The sequence below is a fragment of the Canis lupus genome, chromosome 10 (genome assembly GCF_011100685.1).
Source record: "Canis lupus familiaris isolate Mischka breed German Shepherd chromosome 10, alternate assembly UU_Cfam_GSD_1.0, whole genome shotgun sequence".
Taxonomy (NCBI): Eukaryota; Metazoa; Chordata; class Mammalia; order Carnivora; family Canidae; genus Canis; species Canis lupus.
The window spans coordinates 14,466,372-14,492,196 of NC_049231.1; the positions used below are offsets into that span (position 1 = coordinate 14,466,372).

The following is a 25,825-nucleotide window of genomic DNA, read 5'->3' on the forward strand; positions in this document are numbered from 1 at the left end:
AAATCAGCTTGATTTTTTTTTGAGCTCTCATGGGTATAATTGATTCTGGATGTCCTAAGGGGTCTGAGTTGTGAAATGTTAAATAGTAACATTCTAGGCTTTTCAGTGGAGTGTTTAAAATCCAGGACAAAGAACCAGTTTAAACCAGTCAAGTCACAAATTCTCTAATTATTTGCTTTTTTCTTTTCTTTCGCCTTCTGGTAGGTCTTTGTCACTGCCCACTTTGTCATCATCACGCTGAATGTTTTGGCCTCTCTGTACATTTCTCACTTGTGCTCTTTATACCTTTTCTTTGATGTCTCCTTTTTGTTCTCTTCTTGGCAATGTTGCCTAGGCCACCTGGTTTCTTAGGTTTTTGTGCTTTAGCAACTATATTTGATAAAATGCTCTTATGGCCTAAATATTTACCCCCATCATCCCTCTTCTTTCCTACGCAGCAGAAATAATAGCTACTTTATACATGGGACTCAAAAGTTTAAGATGTTATGTCATATATATTATTTCAGTTTAAGTAAAACGAATGTCTCTTTTAAAGTACATTTATTTTAATTATAAATGCCACTTGTAAGGAGTGCTGTCATCTTAAAATATAATCTTTTGATAAACTCTGGCTATTAGCGGTTAAAATGAGCCCCCCTTCAGCAGTCTTTTTCCTTTCAATTGGAAAAAGCAGCACAAAAAAAATAAAATAAAATAAAAAGCAGCACATGCCTCTTTGCAGATATGCAAAATGAAACCGTAAAAGGTATCGAACATTTCAGAACACGTAATTCTAAATATAGTTGGTCTGCAATCCACCAGGTTTTTCCATCTCTATTTTTTGAGGCCCGAAGGGCCATGAAGACTGGTTTTGAACTGTCTTTTCCTTTGTGCCAAGGCGCTAACATTCCTTTTTTTTGAATGCTTAAATTTCAATGAGAATGAGTAGGTGCTGTATGGAGTGTCCCTCCCACCGGTCACTGACACACAGTTCACCTGGGATTCTTCGCTGGGGCCTTGCAGAGATACTAGGAAACACTAGGATACTTCTGGGTGCCAGGGTTTTTAGGTGGACTGGGTGGCATGTTTGATTGACATATATAATGGTGAAGTTAGGTGGGATTATAAACGTGTGTTTTATTATAATGCTTAATGTATTGTCACCCATGATTTTAAAAAATTGCTCACTCACTTGTAGTGAGGTTGTCCAAAACCTTTATTTCTTATCTCTTTTTTTGTCCTCTCCTCTTTTGGGAAAGAGGCACATATCTGTTGCCACTTCATACTACTAATAATAGTAATAAGAATCATGAGGAATGCCATTACCACAAACTGAGGCAATTCTCCACGTACCCTGCACTTACTGGGCTGTGCATGGCATTTAGATAACGCCCGTACGGAGCCCCACGCAGGTACCGGGCACTTGTGCTAAGCCCTGGGTAAGCATTATCTTATTTAATCATTGTAACAACCTTGTAAGGAGTGATCGTCCCCATTTTCTGGATGATGAAAGTGATGCATAGGTGCCAAAAAATTCACCTGTTCTTTCTAAGCAGCTTTGAGTTTTACTCAAGATGACTTTCTTTCTTGGGAGCAGCCAAGGGACAAAGGAATCAAGGCAGAATGAAAAAAAAAAATATATATATATATATACCTGATATCATCTTAACTAGGTCAGTCTTTGAAAGCGCAGGTTATGTTTTCAGGGTGATACTTTAAAGTCAACGATTGCCCTGGAAGAAGTAAGAGTTCTGGTACTTATAAGGTCAAACAAGACTTACAGTGTTGGTGAGGAAGCCTCAACCAACAGTCTTTTACCTTTTAGATTAGGCAAATGATCTTTCGAATGAACTTAAGTGCAAATTAATTGAAATTAATTAAATGGTGGGCCACACGCTAGATTAATGGGTAGTGCCGCTGAAAGATTCAGGTGCTCTTAGAGAGGCTAGTGATTTGAGAAATTTTTTTCATTGTCTTTGAAAATAATTAAATCCACATTTCAGTGTTAATATAATCACTAATGAAAAGGATCCTATACTAACAGAGCGGGAAGGGACTTTCAGAACTCCTGTACTGGAGCCCTGTCCAATTAGGATGAAAAATGAAGCCCAAAGCAATGACCTTGACTTGCCCCGTCCTAGAGGCAGTTATTGGCCAAATTAGGTCTACAGAGAACCTGCTTAAAAATAGATCCCTATCGTGATTAAGCATCGAAATTTATATTTTAAAATAGTATGAATTTTTTTTCCCTTTGGCCTGTATAATTTCCTCTGGGAGATATTTTAACTGTATCATCAGAATTGTTTCTACATATTATTCAACAGCATTTTTCTATATTGGAATATCTTTTACTCTAATAGTAACACAATTTTACCTTTATAAATGTAATTATACATTTACTTATTTCCAAAGTAATTGTCAAACTTATTAAATGATTAAATTTGAAATATATGAATTAAAAAAAGAAAGACTAGTTAACTATAATCCCCCAACCCAGAGGAAAATGTTAATATTCTCCTGTTTTCTCCTTTAGTCTTTCTAATATACACATTATGTTTTTTTTTTTACTGAATATAGTGGTATTTGTATGTTTTATCCTTAATAATATATTTCATCATATTAAATAATGCATTTTATCATATCATTAAATAATAATCTATGATATATCATTCTCAGTTGTTATTTATAGCTTAACTTAAACCAGTCACTTATTATTTTTAGATTTTTTTTTTAATTTTTACCTTAAAAAACACCTGTAGCAAAGAAAAAAACTTTTATAGCAGAATCTTTGGAAATTTGTCTAATTATTTATCTTAATTTATCAACCTACTTTACAAATTTCCATTTGTAACTAAAATTCAATTTACTAAGACTGAAAATACTAGGCCCATTCCATCATCTTTAACTCAGTTAAAAAAGAAATTCTAAATCTTTCTAAATCTTTAAAATCCCATTTTTCCACCTTCTTAATTTTTTAACATCTACCCCAAAGTATTTCATTTTTATGCACTTGCTTATGTCAACATAAAAAAAGATCCAACATTTTGCAAAAAAAAAAAAAAAAAAAAAAAAAAAGATTATTTCAAGATAACCATCAGGCTTTGAAAACTTTTTTGCTTTCAACACTTTCACAGTACAAATGAACTTGGTCGTGATCCAATTTAAATGAAAATAGAATAAAAACTCTAGTACAAGTCACACGAATTAGGTAATAATTTTCTGCAATGTTAGACCCTCGGAAAGATAAAGACGCTTCCTTCTGGCTAAGCCTTACTCTGTTCGTCTCCCAGGCAGGCTGCGAGGAGAGACTAGCTCCCTGCTCCTATATATCCAAACGACCTTTAGAGGAAAAAGTAAGCACAGATTTCCTTCTCAGATAATAAAATTCCATCAAAAGATTTATTTCTGAGGCTGCAGCCGAAAAGAAATGACCGTGGGATAGTCACATTCTTAGAAACATTTCCATGTTCACAAGAAGGGGCCCTGTCTCCCTGTAATCCTGGGGTCAAGCATCCCGCAAAACTCATTTATGCCTCTCGGAACGGTGGCTTCTGTGGAGTTTGCAGCCCAGGCTTTCCAAACAAATGAGCTTTTTCATTTGTTCCTAATGACTTTGGTTTACACAAAGAGATCTTAAAGTGTCCCCAGAGCAATCATTTTGCTAACATGTTATTAGAACATCTTTGCAAATTTAGCCACAAAAGGGGCTTCGTTAACGATGGAAATCATCGGGGACCAAGGCCCTTAGTGACCCCAGCACTTGCCAGTCCTGCTTTATCTTCAGCGGTGGGTACAGGGATCTTGTGACCCACGCCCTGACCCTTCGTCTGGGGGTGGGTCAGAGGATGACTTGATGCCGTGGGAAGGGTGCTAGAAGGAGTCGCAGCGGTATTCTCTGGCTGATCAGCTCTGCCCTTACCCCCAGAGGGACACCCATCACCCTGAGCCAGTGCGCCTCTGTGGCATCTGCTCAGAGCAGAGACTGTGGGTCTGCGGGGCCTGCTGCGAGACCTGGGGCTCCTTCACCGGACCTGCCTCAGGCTGGAGATCATACATGGAAGCATATGTGTGTCTCATTTTCGTAGTCCTCAGATTTGGTACATCTGCTATGCATAGAGGGACAGCTGCTGACAAGCTGAAGGTTGGCCTGTACCCAGATTATGGGGTCCTCCTCGTGGTTTGAGGCTGCAGCTTCAGATCCAGAACCGGGCCCCATCCCGGACGGCCTGTCTGTCATCTTATCCAGCACTTTATTGCTGAGTGGCCTTGTAGGAGTTGCTTCTCCTTGCTCTGCGTGCGACCAGAGTGGCACAGAGCGGCTCTCACGTACACCACGAGCCTCCGTCCTTGTGCTCACTTAGAGGCTGCGTTTTAACGAGAGTCACTTCAGTGCTGGTGAGCACCGTGGATACTCCAAGGCTGGAAATACAGTCCTGCCAACATTGACTATTTCTCGAAGATGACTGATTAAGCTGCGTGTCAGAAAATTAAGTTAAAAAAAAAAAAGATTAGAGGTGACACTGTGGCCAGTTCAACACTGAAAGAAGGACAGATTGGATGCGTCGCTATTATTCTGTAGCCCATGGGGTAGGCCCAGGTGATAGCACCCTCTAAGGGATTTTTTAAAAATTTTTTTGTTGTTTTTACTCTCTATCAGATGGCGTTTTATGGAACAACAGAAAATCAGAATTCAGTGGCAATTATTTGATGAGTAGGACTAATAGAAATCATTGTATCGTACTTTGGTTGTCATTAGCCATCTCTAAGCTGATAAAAATGGGAAAGACTTTCCTGTGCAGGTCACCGTGGATCTCAGTTTACTATATAGTGGGGATGGTGCAAAATATCCTCCCTCCAAGCAGAGTTCCCTCTCTTGCAAAAATGTTTATAACGTGGACATCGTGATATTGTCATATGGAATAAATAAAACGTATAACCTGGAACATAGTATTGCACAGAAGTGTTGTTTTCTACCTCATGCTCCTGCAGCCTGTGTCCAGGGCGTTGGACGGGGCCAATCCATTTGTTCATTGATACACACATCTTGCGCAGTTCCGCATCTGCAACAGCATCTACTGAATAACAAAGTATGGGTTATTGCTAACAACTATGGTGTATGACAGTTGAGTTATTTCTAAGGAATATAGTTTAATATCTTGTGGGTGTTCCTTTTTTTCACATTTTCTATATTTCTGTATGCTTTTTCTACTTGAAACCATTGCTATTGGAGATTAATTTCATAGGCAGTAACAAACCTAATTCAATGGACTCTCTTTACTATATTAATAGGTTAATGACTCCCTATTAAGTTAACATTAAGAAAATATACATTAGAAAAAAAGAAAATATATAGTGACTGATGAACTGACGATTTCAGTAGACATTTTATTGTTTTTTTTTCTTGCTAATTTTTATATTGATCTCTTGGCCAAACTCATAATAATAATAATACAGTATTTTGCTCTGTAGCCTGTAATATTTGGGAGAAAAAAACTCATCCTCTTTTCTAGCTGTTGATAAAGACTAGGTTTTTGACTTTCTCATTAGAATTAGGAAAACAGGGAGGCATAGTTGTTGTCACATAGGGTATTGGGGTATCGACCACGATAAATGTTGTGGCAATGTTTTCCGAAGCTCTTTACTGGTTTCTTCTGATGTCTGTCTGTGTTCCTTTTGTTTCTTTAAAAACAAAACAAACAGAATGCTTGTTTTCTGCACCACAAAAGGGCTTCAGTCAGCAAGGTTAAAGTAATTTTTCTCTAAACACTCCAGACTACTCCTAGGAAGACAGAATGATACAGTTTTAGGCATTCCTGGGAACAATTAATGTTGTACGATACTTCTAGCAAATCTAAGCATCAGGTCTCCTGATAGACTGCCCTCAGTATTTGGAGCCTTTGCCCTACTTAGCTGCTTAACGGGTTATGATGAAGCCTATGTTACTGATAAATCATTCAGGCACTTCCTCCCGTTTCCTAAATACTCCTTCAACCATAGCAGCGTCTCTACCATCAGGGTCCTACATCTTTAGAAGAGATTGTTTTATCTCGCTTTCTGAAGAAAACACCTCCTATCAGCCACATTCAAATCATAAGTGAGAAATTTGAAGTAGATCCCCGAATGTGACACACAGCAGAGATGTATTTTCGACTTGCTGTAAGTAGTCTAGTGTTCTTTTAGGGAATTCAGTTTTTATTTTTATTTTTTTATCTTTTAAAGATTGATTGATTGATTGATTGATTGATTGATTGATTTATGATAGACATAGAAAGAGAGAGAGAGAGGCAGAGACACAGGAGGAGGGAGAAGCAGGCTCCACGTCAGGAGCCTGATGTGAGACTTGATCCCGGGACTCCAGGATCACGCCCTGGGCCAAAGGCAGGTGCTAAACCACTGAGCCACCCAAGGATCCCTGGAAATTCAGTTTTTAAAATGGGCATAGACTGATACTTGAGAGAACAATATTTAGCAAAAAAAATTGCTATGGTAAAATAAACATGAGTATTTACAACTTATAAATAGTCAAGAGTAATTAAATCTACTCATGGTTTCCCACCGTAATATTTATTTTAGAGTCAAAGTCAAAATTTAGTCTATTTTTATGGTCACTTTTATCAATGTAGGGAAAAGAAATTTCTTCTTTCCCAAAATGTATTACTTATGTTTTATCTGTTTACTATGTCTATCAGTAATCTTCTGCATTCCAATATTTGAAGACCTATTTGAGAAAAATAATTTGGAGAGATGTGTCTTCGATTTTAGGAGAAACTGTTTGTCTTATTCAAATTAGTCAGTTTTTTCAACCTCAGCTTTCTTGTCATTCTTGGGTCTACCTATTAGGAGATCTTTGGTTGATAAGTACGTTAAGGTTGGTGGAAATATAAAGCATCCTGTTTGCATTTTTTTAAATCTTTGGGTTCTGATTTTTGTTTGAATATAATTTCAAGAGTAGAAACAAAATTTGCAATCAAAATATGGCCAGTATTTTTTTAATATTGTTACTATAGAGTATTAACTCTCTTTTAGGTAAAAACTAATTAACAGATCCTATTAAAAAAAAACAAAACCTGACTGTAGTAGAGGAGCATCTGTCTTTAGTTTCAATGCTATGAGGTTATTAATTAACAGAAAACCACCATGGGTTGCTTCTTCAGAATACCGCTCAATGTTAGAGACATTGTCTACTGTACGGGAGTTTCGCTACTAGATGAGGATGTCTGGGAATTCATATGGATGAAATTCCACTCCACTACGGCAGTTTCTGAGAAGAAAATACTATTGGAAGCCTTAACTTGCAGCGATGACAGGAACCTATTAAATAGGTGGGTCAATTAGTTCCCTAAATTTATTTGTGTAATGAGAATACTCTCTGTTAAACTACACTGAACTTGATCTTATTTCCTTGAATATATACTAGTTTACTCTAAAAAAATCTCCCACAGCTAAGGAGAACTGCTGTGTTGACATGACGAAAGCTAATTGAATTGAAAGAGATACCTTTGTTTCTCACTAAATAGACAGTATGTCATTGTAAAAGGAAGGAAGTGTTTACTGGAAAGATTTTTCTTAAAGTGGGTTGATATCACCAGAACACACAAAAATGTGATTTCTCCATCTGCAAGGTTTTTTCAAAATTTAATTAATGAGCTAATTAAAATGCTATGAGTTTACTCTCCCCACCTTTTATAGACAGAATTGTTCTGTTGATATGTTGTATTGGGAGTGTTTACACAGGACTGTTCTTTTGAATAATATAACCAATTAGTACATGTAAGTTTTATATTTCATAAAAATGTTTAAGCTATGGAGCTAAATTTTTTTTCTACGATTCTATCTTTAAAGGCTTTTGAATCTCTCACTGAATTCTGAGGTGGTGTTAGATCAAGATGCAATTGATGTGATAATCCATGTCGCTCGAAATCCACACGGCCGAGACCTTGCCTGGAAGTTTTTCAGAGATAAATGGAAGATATTAAATACTAGGTAGAAATGAGTTCATTCATTCATACTTGAGTGAGTAAATTAAAGGTGACGTAGGAGAGGTAAAGGCCCAACTTCTCGTGTTTTTAAAAACCAAGGTCCAGATAATAGCATTAGTTTTTAAAATAGTCAACCAAGATGGGTGTTGCCACTCCTGTGGAACTCAGGAGTATTTTAATGGTTCTATGACATTATTCATGTAGTAAAGATTAAAAACTGTGATTATATGTGGAAATGTGGGAGTAAAAAGGTTTAATAGTACAACTTCTGTGGAAAATATATTAAACTCTCTGAGGTTGAAGAAATATAGAACTATATTCTAAATGTGTTGTAGGAAAAATGATTTATAAATCGGATATAATTATTATATTATATAACAAGAAAATTTTAATTTTGCCTCTGCAGAATTTGTTTTAAATCTCCTTTAAATATAAATATCATAAAACACCTGAAATAAAACCAAGATATAGAGAAGGGGTGTAATCCTCATTGCAATAAAATTCATTCCTAAGACATCTTCTTTCATGGTGAGAATTCTTCAGCCTCAATTTAAGAAAATATTTCATTATGCATTTAAATATATTATAATAAATGTTGATTTATTACTCTGATAATCTCTATGGCATATTAAAATTAAATTTATTACACAGCATGCAGATGCTTGCATGTTCTCAACTTAAATGTCCCCAAACAGTGAACCAGACCTCTTGTTCTGTCTCTTAAAAACTGACGGGTAAACTTTATGTTTTTAAGGGACACTGTTATCAGTTGCCCTTGTATACAGGGTTCAGTTTGAATGGCCGTGTCCTATTAAAACACAATTCTCGCCACAGATATTTCATTGTCAGAAAGCACTGATATTCCTAGAAGACACATTGGCCTTTTTGCATTTGCAGCTCAGAAATTGGAATGATTAGAAGATTAGAACTTGCTTTGCAGTCGTGCACCGTAATCGAGTGAATAGTCAGATATAAGGTGAATTAACATATGCAAGCATTTCACTTTAGACAGTGTCCAATAGCTGCCAATACAGTCTCCTTAGCGAGTGGTTTTGCCTCCCAGAGTTCAGCATAGGGCATGTATGTATAGTTTAGTGCCTCCCAAACATGCTTGGTTCCTGCTGTGCTCAGTTTGCCTCACCGAGAGGCCGTGACCTCTAGCCGAGAGGTAGAAAGGTTGAGGTTGCAGTAGATCTACCGACGCAGAAGTGTTCATCTTGACAAGTAGGACTGTCTTCTTCATCTACTCCTGTTCCTTTGTCAGTCCTCGAGCCCTGGAGTTCATGGAGGTACTCTCCAAGATCCTCCTTATTTCCCACGCCACAGACTCTCCCCACTTTTAGTTGCCATCTATTCCAGTGGTTTCAGTCTCTCCCAAATCTACATCTCTTGCTCGGAGCATTTTGTCTGGGCTTCACCCGGTGCTGGACAGTTGCATGGGGGGCACCTGCACAGCTAAACCCATCATTATCCTCTTGTCTTTCTTTCTTCAGCAGGTAATGTGGCCATCCACACATTGCTCACGCCAGATACTTGGAAATACATCTACCCCCGTGCCATATACAACAATTAGGCTTGAGATAGTGTCAGTTTAATAAGCCCTAAAAGAAAGGCCCCACAAGGCTGTAAGGGCAGCATTAGAAAACCTCTTATCATCGGGGCTGAACCTTTGCTTCCAAGACCTCAGAATCTTATTTAGTGTACTTGTCTTAATTCTACGAGTATGACAGCCCGTGGTAGGTGTTCTTAGCACTGCAGAGATAAAGCAAGAGACCGTTCCATCTCACTGATACAAGTTATTCCTGACTGTGGGTCACGAGTCAAGAATTTATGTCTGTGGTACAAGGATTATGCAATCCAAGTGAACAACTCAATATTTTAATGAACTGCCTATGTGAAAAAAAATACTAATATTTTGGGAGCATTGCAAAGAAATTTGGCTCAGTTTCTAGGCATGAAAATGGAGAATGCCAATGTCGGTAATGACTGGACCTGTGTGACGTACTGATAATGCCCAAGTTTGTCTTAGGGTCCTAATTCCTTTGTTGGGATTTTCCTTTTTTCTTTTATTTTTTTCCTATATGAACTAGGTTGCTTTCAAGTTTTAAAATATTTCTTCCTCAGCCCTTGGGCTGGAAATGTAATAGTAATTCCTAAATCTAATTTTAGAAGGTTCCTTTTTTTTTTTTTTTTTTAATTTACCACAACTTAGACCTCTCTGAAACATTTTTGAGCCCAGTCACATGGCATGTGATGGCATCCTGCAGCCCCAGCTCTTTGCACCTCCCTGGCTCCCTGGAGAAATGACCTTGAAATGTTCAGATATCTTAATGGCAACAAGAGAACATTGGCCAAACAGAGCCCTTGAAAAAGATCCTAAAAAAATCTGTAGAGTACTATTTCTTAAATTACTGCCTATATTCACATCAAGACTTTTTTTTTAAATCTTTCCAGGTACGGAGAGGCATTATTTATGAATTCCAAACTCATTAGCGGAGTCACAGAGTTTCTTAATACTGAAGGTGAACTCAAAGAGGTAAATATTTTAATATGAGTTCTAACGCTTTACTCTTATAAATATATGAAATCATACATTTATTTTAACCATTTTTTTCCCAACAGATTCATATCCATTTCTTTAAAGCACACACATTTATGCTAAAGACTTCACTTGATTCATTATTTGCAAAGGTCTTTCTATTACATTAAACATTAAATGTCATCAGGGCTCCTGGGTGGCTCAGTCAGTTGAGCACCTGACTCTTGGCTTGGGCAAGGTCATGATCCCAGAGTGTTGAGACTCCCTTTTGAGGGCCCTGCATGCTCAGTGCAGTAACTTGTCTCTCTCCCTCCCGCTCTGTCCCATCCCCCGGCTCCCTGCACACGTGTGCTCATTCTCTCAAGTAAATCCATAAACTCTAAGCAAAAAACAAACATTGAATGCCTTCGAGAGATGCTTGAATGTAGTAAATCTCACACCAGGGACTCCAAATCCGCTGCAGATACCTTTCATCTAATCAGCCGTGCCTCTGCTGATTATACGAACCCAGTGTAAGATCCTAGAAATAATAGAACTGGCCTTCCCAGTGATTCAGTATTTGGGTACAAAGGACCCAGGCTGGTGTTAAGGTGTAGACCTTGAGTCTCCCTGCTTTGTGGTCAGGCCGAGAGAGGGAGCGGGTCACTGGGTGTGTCAATAATGCCTCGTGCCATCTAGTCCGTTCAATGAAATGAAATCATACGTATGATTATAATAGTCTGTTGAAAATTCTGCTTGATATAATCCCAAATAGGGCAGCCCGGGTGGCTCAGTGGTTTAGCACAGCCTTCAGCCCAGGGCGTGATCCTGGAGACCCGGGATCGAATCCCACGTCGGGCTCCCAGTGCATGGAGCCTGCTTCTCCCTCTGCCTGTGTCTCTGCCTCTCTCTCTCTCTCACTCTCTGTCTCTATCACTCATGAATAAATAAAAAAATCTTAAAAAAAAAAGATATAATCCTAAATAGCTTTCATTAATGAAAATAATTACTTAAGGACTAGCGTCCAGTTTGGAGTGCATCTAACGTTTCCTTTGTTTTCTCTGGTTTATTTCTCTGGAAATTTAAACCAGCTTTATTTATTTATTTATTTATTTATTTATTCATTCATTCATTCATTCATTCATTCATTTATTTCTTTTTTACCATTAAATCACATTTGTAAAAGAGAAGGGTGTGAAATGGGGAGCGGTGAGTGTGTAGGAGGGAGGAAAGAAATACAGATACTTTGGAAGGATTCAGAGGAGCTAAGCTTCCACCATCTATCGCTTTTTCATCTGCCGCCCGCCTCGGTCGTAGAAGGTAGGTGAGGTCTGGCCCTGAGAGTCCCGGCTGCCTGGGCTTCCCGGGAAAGAATGCCTGAGCCTGTGGCCCAGAGCCCCACACGGGGAGCCGCGCTCCCCCAGAAGCATCCACCCTTCACATCTCCTAATATTGCCCAATGTCCGAGGCGATCCCTCAAACATCAGCTTGGATTCTTGTATGCTCAGAGCTAAGCTGAGCCAAGTCTCCGATTGTTATGATGTGCAATTCAATTTTTGTCCCGGCCAAGTGTTCCCAAACCAAAGGATTTAGTTCTGCAAGCCCCAGCCCACGTTTTGCTGTTTTTTTTTTTTTTTTTTTAATTAAGGAAGCTCAACGAGAAGGGCTTCTTTCGTATCCGTATGAAACAGAATGAAAGAACAATTAAATGAACGATTGCTTCCAATTTTTTTCTGTATTTAAATGAAGTACTTTTAATTTCTTGATTTTACATTCAGTAATCAGTGAGTGAAAGACTCATTTAGTCACAACGTGCAAAGCCGCTGAAGTGAGCGGAGCACAGGAGTGACAGGCCCCCCCACCTTGCCCTCCTTTAGCCCCTTCCTCCTCCGTATCCCGTACCCCGTCTTCTCTGCCTTGGACCCTCGCCAGCTGCCCCTCTGCCATTGGCTCCCGTCCTTCTTCCCCCAACTCCTGTCTGTCCTTCATCCTTTCCTCCCCCCGTAAAACCCAGGCCTTGGGGAAACATCCTGGAAGTGGATACATACTTGGTGGCCATCGTGTGCCGACCGACCACTTTGTTTCACGTATTTCACATGTATTTTTTTGATATGTTTCCACTTGAGTCAATGGCCATTTGGAACATCCTTATAAGGAAGGTGCAGTTTCAAAGCTGACACAAAACTGTGGCTTCTACCCCACTTGCCTGCCAAGCAGCTGACTCAGGGGACTGTGTCTCAGGGCGGCGGGGGGGGTGTCCCTCATGCAGCTGCCGGTGCTGACCCTCCAGCTGACAACCCCTATCTGAAGCTTCTCTACACTTCCATGACTCCTCATTGTCCTTAGGGCAGGGGCCACCGCTGTAAGGCCTTGTAGTGCTAACAAGCCTCGGCCCGTAAGATGAAGAGGGTGAGGGACCTCCAGGCGTGACCTTCCCTGACCCCTGAGACTTGCAGGTGCCAGGTCTGGGCTGGGGGGGGGCGTGGGCAGTCCTGCACGGTGCGGCTTTACTCTCCAGCCAGGCGTGACCTTCCCTGACCCCCGAGACTCGAAGGTGCCAGGCCCACCCAGGGGCACCCTGCAGGGCCCGGCCTTACTCTCCAGGTGTGACCTTCCCTGACTCCTGAGAATTCCCAGGTACCAGGCCCAGGGGCAGCCTGCAGGGTCCAGCCTTATTCTCCAGGTGTGACCTTCCCTGACCCCTGAGACTCGCAGGTGCCAGGCCTGGGGTGGGGGGGTGGGTGGCACCCTGCAGGGTCCAGGCCTTATTCTCCAGGTGTGACCTTCCCTGACCCTTGAGACTCGAAGGTGCCAGGCCCACCCAGGGGTGCCCTGTAGGGCCCGGCCTTATTCTACAGGTGTGATCTTCCCTGACCCCTGAGACTCGCAGGTGCCAGGTCTGGGGTGGGGGTGGGGGCGTCCTGCACGGCCTGGCCTTATTCTCCAGCCAGGCGTGACCTTCCCTGACCCCCGTGTCTCCCAGGTGCCTGGTCCACGGGCTAATGTCTGAAACTAGATCCTCATGGCAGGCGACGGCTAAGTCAGGTCACCCACGTAGTTACGGGGAGTGTGTGATGTTCTGCAGCTTACTGCTCATTGATTTTGTGATGCTTGGGGTCTAGGGTTCCCTAAAATAAGTGGCTGGTTGGGTTTGCTTTTTTTAAAAAAACATGAAAATATTTTCTAACCGAAAAATGAACAAACGTGTCTAGAAATTTTATGCTAAGAACAGGAAGCACAAACAACTCTGACATCCCACTAAATGCTATTTTATAAAAACGTCTATACTGGCAACATTTTCAAATAAAAGCCTAGGATGGCATAAATATTTAGGGAACACAATAATAAAAGCTAATCACAGCAGGAAGCCGACCAAAGAGCAGCCGAGACAAGCAAAGTGGGTTGGCAAGCCTGTAGAGCCGGGCAGGGGCCCGAGGGTCCCGGGGCCGCACCCCAGGGCCAGCCAGGTGGGTGCTCGGGGCACGTGCTTGCCAGAGGAGCTGCAGGCAGTGTGGGCTTGAAACTGGTTTGTGCCGGCTGTGCACGTGGGCCGGACGTGTTCTGCTGACCCATCCCCGGCCCTCAGCTCTCTGGGCTCGCGGGGACTCTGTAGTCACTTCGACCCTGAGGGAAGGAATGGATCCCTGTGGGCTCACCGCTTACATTTTATTTTTAAAGATTTTATTTATTTATTCATGAGACAGAGAGAGAGAGAGTCAGAGACACAGGCAGGGGGAGAAGCAGGCTCCCTGCGGGGACCCGATGCGGGACGCGATCCCAGGACCCCGTGGTCACGCCCTGGGCTGAAGGCAGATGCTCAACCACTGAGCCCCCGGGCGCCCCCACTACCTACACCTCTTACTGGTCGTTCTCCTGCGGGGTGATTTGACCTACTGCCCTGTGTCGGTGCCATGTCCACACTCGGGCCCTCGTTGGCCTCTGAGGAGGACCTAGGAGCTGCCCTTCGCGCTCCGGCTGCCTTGCTGTCTCTGTCGTTGAGGGGCCAGGAGCGCGTGGCACACGGTCCAAGTTGCCAAGAGGGCCATTTGCACGGTCCTGCCGGGGAAGGAGGCGATGATGCAGATTATCGTAAGAGGAGTGAACAGGACTTTCTCCCGACTGGCGTCGATCACGTGAACATCCCTGTCACAGGGCGCCCATGTGCTGTGGTTTACACAGCTTGTAATAAAACAATACCTAGGCCCTCGTGTAGTGTTTGTTGCTTTAGGAACATAGACTGGATGAGTCCAAACCTATAAACCGGAACGAATTATTGGATTCATCAGTTAAAGTCTAAAAATACAGGGATCCCTGGGTGGCCCAGCAGTTTAGCACCTGCCTTTGGCCCAGGGCCTGATCCTGGAGTCCCGGGATCGAATCCCGCGTCGGGTCCCCACAGAGAGCCTGCTTCTCCCTCTGCCTGTGTCTCTGCCTCTCTCTCTGTGTGTCTATCATGAATAAGTAAAAATAAAATCTTTTAAAAAAAGTCTAAAATTACGATTCGATGCTTCCCTTTCACCTACGTGCACGTGCCACGAGCACATGTGTGCGGTGCAGCGCCCCGAATATTGGAAGATACCCGCTGGGTAACTCCAGTGTCTTCCCCTCTTCCTCTTGGTGTGTGTGAATTTGGTACAAATGTCAGATCAATTTTTGGGGTCGCATCAGTTAAGTCTTTGCTACCTGTTGGCTGTTTTACACGTTTGTGATAAAAGCCTAGTGCCTTTGAAGCCTCCCAAAGGAGGTAGCCGTGGCTCACGCTGCAGGGGCACGGGGCTTGGGAGGACAGGAGAAAACACGCTTTGGCAAAACCCACGGGTGTCGTGTAGTCCGAGGAAGAGCATCGTAAACCAGCCAAGCTACCGATGAACCAGTTTCTAGATTAAACTCATAGGGGCATCAGGAAGTCCGTTTGAAGTGCCGGACTGCCTCCCATTTCTCCCCGTCCCTGCGTCCCTCTTGAGGGACTGCATTTCCCTCCTGCCACCTCCTCCCTGTGACCACCCCCCCCGCCCCAGGTGATGAATCGCACCACACACTAATTACACCACTAATGTTTCTGTTCTGCAAGCTGATTTGTCACATTTTGCCCGTTGGCATTGCGGTCGTTGGTTGGGTGCCAGTTTCTTAAGACACATCTTACGGGGAGAGAGAAAAGCTGCGGGTATTTAATCATGAAACAAAAAAACCCAGAGTATAAGAACTCTCTAGAGAAAAACCGTATATCCAGAAAAATAATAGCACAGCATTTAAAAATCATAATGTGTTTGAATCGAGGGCTCCAAGTATGTGGCTGCACGAGTCCGCCTTTAGCTTCCCTCCATTCTCGCCTGAGTCACTCGGGCGATGGAAATGCCATTAATCGCCCAGTTCTCATAGCACCATTGCCTTCTTCCCGCCACCCCATAACTGGTAACCCCTTGCTGCCAAACACGAGGTCACGCTCTCATGCTACTTATTCGGAGGCGAGGAAGAGGAGCCTTGTATTTACCAACCGAGAGAGAGAAGTTTGGTCCTGGCCTTCAGTCTTCAAGGCTGTTGGTGCATTGGCTGTGCTGCCGAACTAGCGCTAGCCTTGGCCACCGTCCCGCCAACCTATTGGGAAGAGACCGAGACGTCCCTGTTCCTATTTGCTTATGAAACAAGCAGCTGCATTTGGAGCTCTTTAAAGCGTAATGTCCACTCTTTCTTCCAAAAGGAAGCACGTCGCCCCTCCCGGGCGCAGCTGGCCCTACCGTGTTTGGCAGTTCGCTTGCTTCGCGGCCCACATAGGCCTCCTGCAGGGACTGGCGCCTTGTCCCGCACGCCCTCGCTTGTGTGTGTTTAGCCCGGAGTTTGTTGGAGCCCCCCGCCCCCGCCCCCGCCCCGTGTTCACCCGTCTACGATCTTTCTTCCCAGTTGAAGAACTTCATGAAGACCTACGATGGAGTGGCTGCTGCCTCGTTCTTGAGAGCTGTGGAAACGGTGGAGGCCAACGTGCGCTGGAAAGCGCTGTATCAGGATGAACTCTTCCAGTGGTTAGGAAAAGCTCTGAGACACTGAGATCGCTCTTACCGACCACCCAGCCCAGGATGCTGGGAGGAGACCCGCCTTGCACGGACTGAGGAAGATGCGCCATGTGGAAAATGGCCAGATTTTCAGTGTTAACGTGTGGGAGGAAATCTTTTTTTTTTTTTTTTTTTTTTTTGTATTTGGTTTTGGGGGATTTTTTTTTTTTTTTTTTTGCTTTGTTTCCTTCATTCTGTTTTGTTTCTCTACTGGGTGTTCTTCTCTAAAGAAACTCTCGCAAGTGACACTAGCCATGATTGCTTCAGCTGTACATTTCCCCCGCTGTGACGGGACCAAATACGATAGTGATGCATGTCGATGTTGCAGTCAATTTGGAAAAAAAAACATAATTCCGAATATTTTGTGCATGGTTGTATGGTCCTGCCTGTGTTCAGCATGCTTATTTAAAATGTCCAATGTCGTATGTGAATATATGTTACATCCAGGATGGGCATTATACAAAAGCACAAAGATTATCTATGACAATCAGTGTTGCAATGAGAGAAAAACGACGACGAAATCATGTTCTTAGTCCCGGGCAACGTGAGAGGTAAAAACCGCCTTAGAGGGATCATTATTATCACCTGTTTCAGCACTTGGATTGTCTTGCAGTGATGACTGTGTTGCTGACTCATTTTCTTGGCGCTAAAGCCGTGTGTATACTCAACAAGGCTCACGGGTGGTGTGTGCACATGTACCTGTACGTAGGCAAGCCCTGTATATAGTGTCGTGCACTGCACTTCGGCAAAGAATCTCTGCAGATCGAAGAGACTTTATCTCTTTTTATAAACGTATGCAAACTTTGAAAAGGCCTAAAAGAATTCATCTCAACCCTATCCTTCCTGCCAATTCCCTGACTAAATTTCTCAACCGTTAGAGATTTCTTTTTTTCATCTATTTCCTGAACCAATGGCCTATTTTACTACATGAAAATGAATTCAGACAGAATTTATGTGTCAATGCTCTTCTAATTCTCCAAGGTGGCAGCCTCGGATCCTAAATATATAGATTCTATATTATAGATATTCATTCAGTCTTCCTATTGTGTAAAACAATTGTGCACATTTAATAATTATTATCAGTGCTGAGAAAGCACTTCTTTCCCATCTTGTTTGTTTTTCCATCTCAGGTTGGGTGGCCCGGAGGGTCAGAAACTCTCTGTGTGTGTTGGTCTTTACGTCTGTGTCAATCTAACCCTCCATTAAGTGACTGTACCTCAAGTGGGTCTGATACCATTTAATGACCTTTGATGTGACTTGTACCGTCTATTCGGATGAAAACTACTTTCTTTTTTTTTTAGCAAAGCTTTTCGTTTGGCATTGACAGCTCTCTTCTACCTAGGATTTTTTTTTCCTACCTAAGAATTTTAAATAACCCTTTTCGTGGCTGTATGTCCTGTAACACAGTGCTTTTATGTGGTTTTCTCGCCCAGTAGGCCGGCTCTCCAAACATTGCTCAGCTGCTCTGAAATGAACATATTTTCTGTTCACCGTTCTAAAATACCAACACAGCTACTAGACCCCAGCCAAAAGCTTGTGGACCACTTTCTACTCTCCTGGGGTTTCCCACTCCTCCAAATCCTCCTGTGAATTATTGAGAGAAATATATTCTAACTCTCATAGTCACTGAAAATGGGGATGGGGGGGAAATACAGGTGTTTTAGAAACCAGAACCATAGATTTATTTTGATTTTGTAGCAAAAAGGAGCAGTTTCCGAATCTACTGAACTGGAATCACTTAAAATGGAATTTTATCTTTTTCAGCGATTAATATCTATCACTCACACCTGAATTTTTCAGCACTCCATTCAATCAAAGCGCATGAATTCCAAATACCCCGTGTGGTACGATTAAGACATAGTGCTACTTAGTATGAAATCTAAAAGTCGTTCCACTGACCAGAAGTCATGAAATTTAACAAGGACGTGTCAGAAAAATAAAATCCATAAGGGACAAGTTCTGATGCATCACGATGGTACATATCACACCGCTGGGCAGGTCCAAAGCATGTACCATAGCCCCCCTGGGCTCATGGAACAGAGGCAAATAGATAAAACATGAGAGGTGGGTGTCTTATTTCGTGTCCTGAATTATTGGAAATTCTTAGTAGTCGTGACATTCTTTTGAGTGAAATCACCATTTCCAGTTTTGAGTTAGAAAGACTTCTCGAGTTCCTTTTTCCTCCCCACTGTTAGTCATCTTAATCCTCTGTCAGTGTTTTAGTGGCCTTGGACAACTGGTTTAGCAACAATGTCAAATCCTCAATGTGTAAATCTGTGCAATGTTCAATACCTCATAGAATATCTGTTCAACGGTATAGTAGTATCAATGGCATTGAGATGGAATTTCTGTTCTACATATTTTTCAATAATTTATCCTTTCCAATGTTGAAGATTATATCAGGCTTTAACGTTTTTTAGTTGTTTGGATAAGTAATATTTTCAAAATAATAAAATGACCAATGATATCTCTTGGAATATTCTGTAAACTGTAGTTATAAAATTCTATTTTCTACATAGAGTTTTTATCTTGTTTCTCTCCTTTGTATGTTTTGCAAGTCCTACCGATGCATGAAATAACAAAGTGTTGGAAGTGTTCAGTTCCTAGGCTTGAATCTTTACTGTGCCAATATACGTACAAACGCAAAACTTCGTTTCAATTAGACAGGACTGAACTGTTTACCATACCGAATATTAAACATCACCAGGTGACTTGGGAATAAAAAGTTTTCCCCATTTGCACACGTTTTCCCTTAAAATTTTCTTAGAGTCTTTAAGTCTTTAAAATACAGATGAGCACAAGGTTTTAATTTCTACAATGCTACGTTGATTCCTGAATTTCAATAACACAGATTTTACTTGGAGCTTAGGCTGGTTTGGGTTTATATTACTTCCAGGATCCTGTGTATCACAGGACTGAGGTTTGGCAGTGCTCTTTACGAGCGTGACCGTATAATATCTTACAAGGTCATTACGATTATAACGTACTTATAAATTGCATTTCGTTTGCAGAGAGCTTTTCCACGTGCTGTTTTATTGGCTCCTTTCAAAAACCTAATAAATTATATTAGCCCTGGTAGTCTAGTGAAAAACACTGAGGCTCCGAGTAGCGACATGAACCATTTAAAAATACGTAGTTGTTATTTGGGGAACGGACATAGTAACCTTAGACTTTCCATAAAACCTTCCTACGACGAAACTAGAAAGACATGCCTCTACCCATCGCACAAGTTGGAGATTTTCCAAATACCAGAAGCAGCATCAAAATTTGTGATGAAATAGGTCTACACTAATTATATTATATTTCAAAGCCTGTGTTTCTAATCTGCATGATGTCAAACAACTGGATGAAATGTTCACCAGCAGGTCACGTTAGGATAAGCAGCCCAGCCCAATATTGTGACAAAAATATACAGTTCATTGATGATAGTTTCCTTTTTTGATCTTTTGGTGCACACTGTTTAAACACAACTTTAACATGGTGATAATCCGCTTTATTTTTACACACATTTCTCTGGTAAGCTCTATCTGTAGTAACAGATGGTCAGACCACAGATAAAATGGTTTCCATCTAAATCAGTGAAAATAATAGTCAGTGATATGTTTATAAATCTATGCAGACTAAATTGTGAAAAGCAATGTTCGTGCAGCTGCAGGACTGGATTGGATGCAGAAGAGGAATTCCTGAAGAACTTTACAATGATGTATTTAATTACAATCTACTGGCTATTACAATTTTAAGGAACTTTTGTTCCTGAGAAATTTTCAAGACCTAAAATAGCTCAATTATTCTCAGGATGACCATGAGGTAACCACATACACATAATAAGCAGTAAAAGTTTGTATAATGAGAAATTAAGATTCCTACACTTGGCTTTTTTTTCTTCCTTTGTCAGAGGTCATAGCTGGATTATTATCATTTGACACTGCTAATTATATAGGACAAAATTCAATTTAATTAAGCAAATATTTATTGAGCACATTTTATTTCACAAAATGAAGGGAAAGGGAAGAAGAGCAGAAAAAGGCCTGAAGGAATTCACATTACAATAAATTGAACAAACGCAAATTATGAGCCAATCAGAGTGAGGGCGACATGAAAAATAATTACATGCGACAGAAGAGAAACTAAATTTTTAGGTATAGATAAGATTATGCAATTATTTTTGTACACTAGTCTTCAAAACTTATGGTCCTTTAGGATAATTCTCAATGTTTGGTTACACAGCACTTAATTGTGTTTTACAGAAATGTGTAACATTTAGAAAGTATAATAAAACCACACGGTTTAACTTTATAATTGGAATATAAATTGGGATAGAATTTATCTTTAGGAAAAGCTATTTGAGCAATTTAAAAATATCAGTAAGTTGCAGGAAGAATGTTTAACCTACTTATGTAAAAGTAGTTCAAGTTTTCTATAATGGGTTTAGCATATTATTTGTATATTCACAATGTGTTAATTTTAAGTTAATCATTTTTTCTTTAAAGCAGGTTCAACAATTCTTATTCTAGGCAATAACGTATTTGTTCAAATTAGTATATGTGAACTTTTGTGTACAAAAATGTTCTTATAAAATATTCTAAAATTTCAAATTTCGGTTCTAGAAGAGTAAGCTTGAGTTCAATTGCTTTGAATTAATAAGGAATTTTCTTATTAAAATATTTTGTTTAGTGTGGTTTCTATTCAGGAAAATCTAACAAAAGGGAACTCTAGTACCTTTTGTTTTCCATTTTATTTTTATTTTTTTCCCATTTTATTTTGTGAAGTCTCATTTCAAAGTTTAGAAAAGTTAAAGTTTTAAGTTTAGACTCTTAAATATGAGAAATAGGCAGTTGGTGAAAAGTATATGTTCTAATTTTAAGTATACTGCATATGTATAATGATAGGCATTGTATTTTTAAAATAAGCTTTTCACAAATAGTCATATTAGTAGATGGTATGATTTTATTCAGATTTTGAAAACAGCACATTAAGGGACTTTATTTTGAATTTTTAGTACTTTAAGGATAGGACATCAAAGATGTCTATCTTTTTGTACATTCCCGGTTCATCCACCAATGCATTAAGAAAAAAGAAAAATAATGACCAATCCTTCATTTTTATCTGAATTAATTTTTTCGTGTGTGCCGTGTTAATATTAAATTCGGTCAAGTATAGGAGAAGGAAAAACATTTGAGTGTCTACGAAATGCCAGGCACTTAATATCATCTCATTGAATGACTCAAGTGCCATCAGTTCCAATTTATCAATGGGGAGACCGGGGTTAAGGGTTGGGATCAGTTTCCGTAGCTGGTGATAGGTATTAGCTGGGATTCAAAACCCTGCAAACCAAGCCTTGAATGGCTCAAATCAGTCATTCATCTGCCTCTTATCTGCGGGGAAGCATCATGATGATCCACACAGACCAGTCTCTGTAGAGGGATAGAGAGCTTACTTTTTCGTTGTCACTGACTCCTTTGAGAAAGAAAAAAAAAAAAGTTAATTAGCGCATTCTGGATTCTGGTTTGATCCTCATTTCTTAAAAGTGACTTCATGTGGCCTCCAAGAATTCCCTTCAAAATACTTTACATTATTGGGCTGCATAGTGGGTTTTAAGCTACAGCAGATGATTAACAGACACTCCCCAGCCAATAAGCCTTGAAAAATAAGTGAAGAGCGCAGAGGGGTTGCAAAGCTCTCCATGGTGAACCGAAGGAGGAGAGGCCAGACCTCTGTCCTGCATGTTGGGGAGACCTGTTAGTCTAGTGGGAACTTGCCCTTTACTTAGCAATGAAGTCGAGAGCTCGTTCTCTCTGCTTGGAGCTGTACAGACGGACCGCGGCTGCTGAACAGACTTGGCGTGACCCTTCCCACGGGGGGCTGTGAGTGGGTACAGCTGAAGGCAACTGCCTTGACCAAGCCACACCATCGTTATTATGTCACATAAGTAAGTGAGAGAGTGGGACGTGTTGTAGGAAAGATCACCGTAAAGATTGCTGTGGGGGTGCGGTGCACTCACCTTCCAAGTGGATCGTTGAGTCGCTGTCCTTGTCACTCCTTCTGGGTGCACATTCCATACTTGCTCTTGGCCACCATCCTGCGCCCACCGTCGTAGAACCGCGACCTACTGGGTGAGAGCTCCCGCTGTAGATCCTTCGTCCCTCCGTTTTATTTTGGGTTGGTTTATCTTCCATCACCTCTCAAGTACGAGACATTTTTCAGAGGACTGTCTCCTCCAGTCTTGTTTCTCCTTTTTAAGCTACGGTGTAGTGGTGGCCTCACGTTATCTTTTTCAACGCCACCTGCACGTTGTCGCGTATGCACATCCTGGCTCTTTGCTTTTCTGATATCTTAGTCCTTTAATGTCTTGATGGTCATTGAAAATGAATTCACACTATAAAATGAAATACTTAGTTCTCTGAAGCTTGTGCACCGGCCAGTTCCTTGGAGCAAGACTTGGGAGACTGTCTGCCCTTGAGCTTTCGAAAGTAGCTCTCTGGACACCACTGAATCCACCGGATAGTCTTCAAAAAAAAAAAAAAAAAAAAAAAAAGTCACGTGGATTATTTCTAATGAGCTCAGCAACAGAGTTTATGTTCCTCAAGCCATTTCCCAAATGGGCAGACTTCTTTAAAAATATGCCAAATGGAAGCGCTTTTTTTCTTCTTCTTAATATTTTATGATTTAGAAACAAAACAGTAACTATTCTTTTCACAAATACAAGTTACTAAAGCATTTACCAAATAAATAACTTTGTGCTAGTTTAGCAGCTAAATGTTTTCTACGGTATGCCTTTAAGATTATTCAGTAAAAATTGGATCGCTGTGTATTCAACATGAAATTTTTATTCCATTACAATCAAGCACCAACAAAATGGATTTTTCTAAAGGAGAAAATTTGTCTTCTGTATTTTAAGCAGAACAAATTTGGATTTTGCCTCTGACAATAAAATTTTGTACGGTAATGTGTAATTCATCACTGTCTTAATTTTCTGACATGTGCAGATAAGGCCAAGATAAAAAATACCTTCTGCTTTTTTATTCTCCCATTTTTCACTTGAGAGCCCATTTTTAAAATCCTGAATATACACACTGTAGAGGTCCGTGAAAAGGGAAAAAAAAATCACTTCCTTTTCTGACATGGGCTTTTCTAAAACTGTACACACACCAAAGTTAGAATAAAGAAGAGTGTTTTTACGCGATATTATAAAAAGAAAAAAATAGGAAGTTGGTCTTTTTTTCCAATTATATGCCTTTAGAATAAATTAAGTGATCTGCACTTTGGCTAAAGTGATTCCACCTGCAATGCATTTCAGATGGTTTTCCACATTGGACAGACTGTCAGGATCCGTGAACTTCAAGGACACTTTTCAGTAACAACAGGACTATAAAATATATACAATCAGGGCTCATAAGTAGTACTGATAATATGTTTTTCAATGGCTCTGGGTTTTTCTCTTTTAAGGATTATTCAGGGAACATTAAATTTGGCTCCATACAGCCAGTCATTTGAGCTTTTACCCCTGATGCTTTATATACAGCTATAGGCGATCCTCCTTTGTCTCGAGCGTGAGAGCAAGAAATGGAAGTGGGTTTTTTTTGTTTGTTTGTTTTGTTTGTTTTGTTTTTTGTTTTTTAAGAAATGAAAGGCCTTGAGCAGCCTGGGTGGCTCAGCAGTTTAGCGCTGCCTTGGGCCCAGGGCATGATCTTGGAGTCCCGGGGTCGAGTCCCACGTCGGGCTCCCTGCATGGAGCCTGCTTCTCTCTCTGCCTGTGTCTCTGCCTCTCTCTCTCTCTCTCTCTGTATCTCTAATGAAAAAATAAATAAAACCTTCTAAAAAAAATAAATGGAAGGCCTTTAAAGCCTAAATCAAGACTCTTCTATTTGTGTGATAGCCAGTGTCTCCGTGTGTGTGTGCTGGAGACCTAGAGATGTGCGCATCTGTCTCACGTAGAGACAGGTATACAGTATCCCCCGTATCTACACACACAGATCGTCTATTTATTTCTTTACCCAATAAAAATCGTAGTGCGGAACAACACAGGAGTCAGAAAACGGTCATTGTAAAATACCAACCAGGGGAGGCGTGCGTGGCCACCATCGTTACCTGAAGGGCCTGTAAAGTGGGCCCCGAGGTTCACAGGCCTGACTGCAGGGATCTTCTCTGAGAGTCACTCAGGGACTTACCAACAAGTAATTCTGATGAGATCAGGAATGTCCGGGGTGGTACGAGCGTGGACAAAAACACAAAAAACAAACAAACAAAAAAAAACCACAGAGCCATTGGGCCTGGGCCCCAACCCTGGAGAGTGTCAGTAGGTGATGGGGGGGCGAGATGGTCCATGCTCTGAGCCAGATGGCAGGTGACGCCGGGGGAAGCCACCCGGCTGGGCCACGGTGAAGGACCCTCGGCAGGCACGCTGGGCTCTGGCTTGACATCGGGTGCACCTGCATCGCACCTACGACGGCCTGGTGCCCGGGCCACACCTCAGTCCAATGAACAGGAATCTCGGGGCCACCACGGGCCGCCGGGGCCCCTGCCTGTGACATGACACCAGCCTGTGCCCTGGCCCTGCAGCCCTCTGTCTGCGGCCTGGGGGCCCTTCCTGTGTCCCCTCCCCCCCCCCTATCTACTGGGACCCACAGGATCTGTCCTTCACCTTTGTTCTGCTCTGGGAGGAAGGGAGGCCGGTGGGCAGGGCTCCCATCGGACGACGGCGCCGCGGCCCTCCCCAAGGACAGCCATTTGCTGCTGCTACTGCTGCTCCCCTGCAAGTACCTGGGACGAACCCCAGCCGACAAGGGGCCAGCGCATGCATTGGGCAGGTGCACCTACCGTTGACCATACCCCGACGGTTATCCTCCGCAGCAGGCTTGGTTTCTAGTTCTTTTGTGGTTTCTTTCTTTTTTCTTTCTTCTTTCTTTCTTTCTTTCTTTCTTTGTTTTTTCATTTTTTTGGTAGCTTTATTGATTGCCAAGGAAAATGAAAACCAGAAAATTAATTAATTTAATTACAATTAAACTTTACACTGAATGTTCTTATTTCTCTGATTAGACCGTCTGCTCGCAGCTGTGGCTATGTACACACACACTCGCACCCCCCACGTCTACAAGTTTGCACTCCAGAACCGTCAGAGGATGTCCAGCACAAGACGGACTCTAGGTTGCCCAGACAGGCACACAAGTGCAGTCACTCCCAAGCCTGCTTTGGTGCTCTGCTGGGTGCTCTTGTTGGAAGGAGGCCCTGAAAAGCAGGCACCCCCAGGCCATGGATGCAGCCCCATGACCCATCCTTTGGAAAGACCACAGTTCTGGAGGCTC

The 25,825-nt window shown here is 41.6% G+C and overlaps 1 protein-coding gene and 1 long non-coding RNA gene across 2 annotated transcripts in view; one reads left to right on the forward strand and one right to left on the reverse strand.

Moving 5' to 3' along the window:
- TRHDE (thyrotropin releasing hormone degrading enzyme) overlaps nt 1-21,634 on the forward strand; it is a 371,687-nt gene extending 350,053 nt beyond the window's left edge. The window contains 4 exon segments of the mRNA XM_038550024.1: nt 7,134-7,301; nt 7,822-7,962; nt 10,413-10,494; nt 16,375-21,634. Coding sequence (XP_038405952.1) covers nt 7,134-7,301; nt 7,822-7,962; nt 10,413-10,494; nt 16,375-16,518 — 535 coding nt within the window. The 3' untranslated portion in view covers nt 16,519-21,634.
- On the reverse strand, nt 20,373-25,301 carry LOC119873594. Its single transcript, XR_005365423.1, has 3 exons — nt 25,165-25,301; nt 22,525-23,029; nt 20,373-21,980 (listed from the first exon to the last, which is right to left on the reverse strand). It is a non-coding gene; the product is annotated as an uncharacterized LOC119873594 (long non-coding RNA).
- Nucleotides 25,302-25,825: the final 524 nt, after the last annotated feature.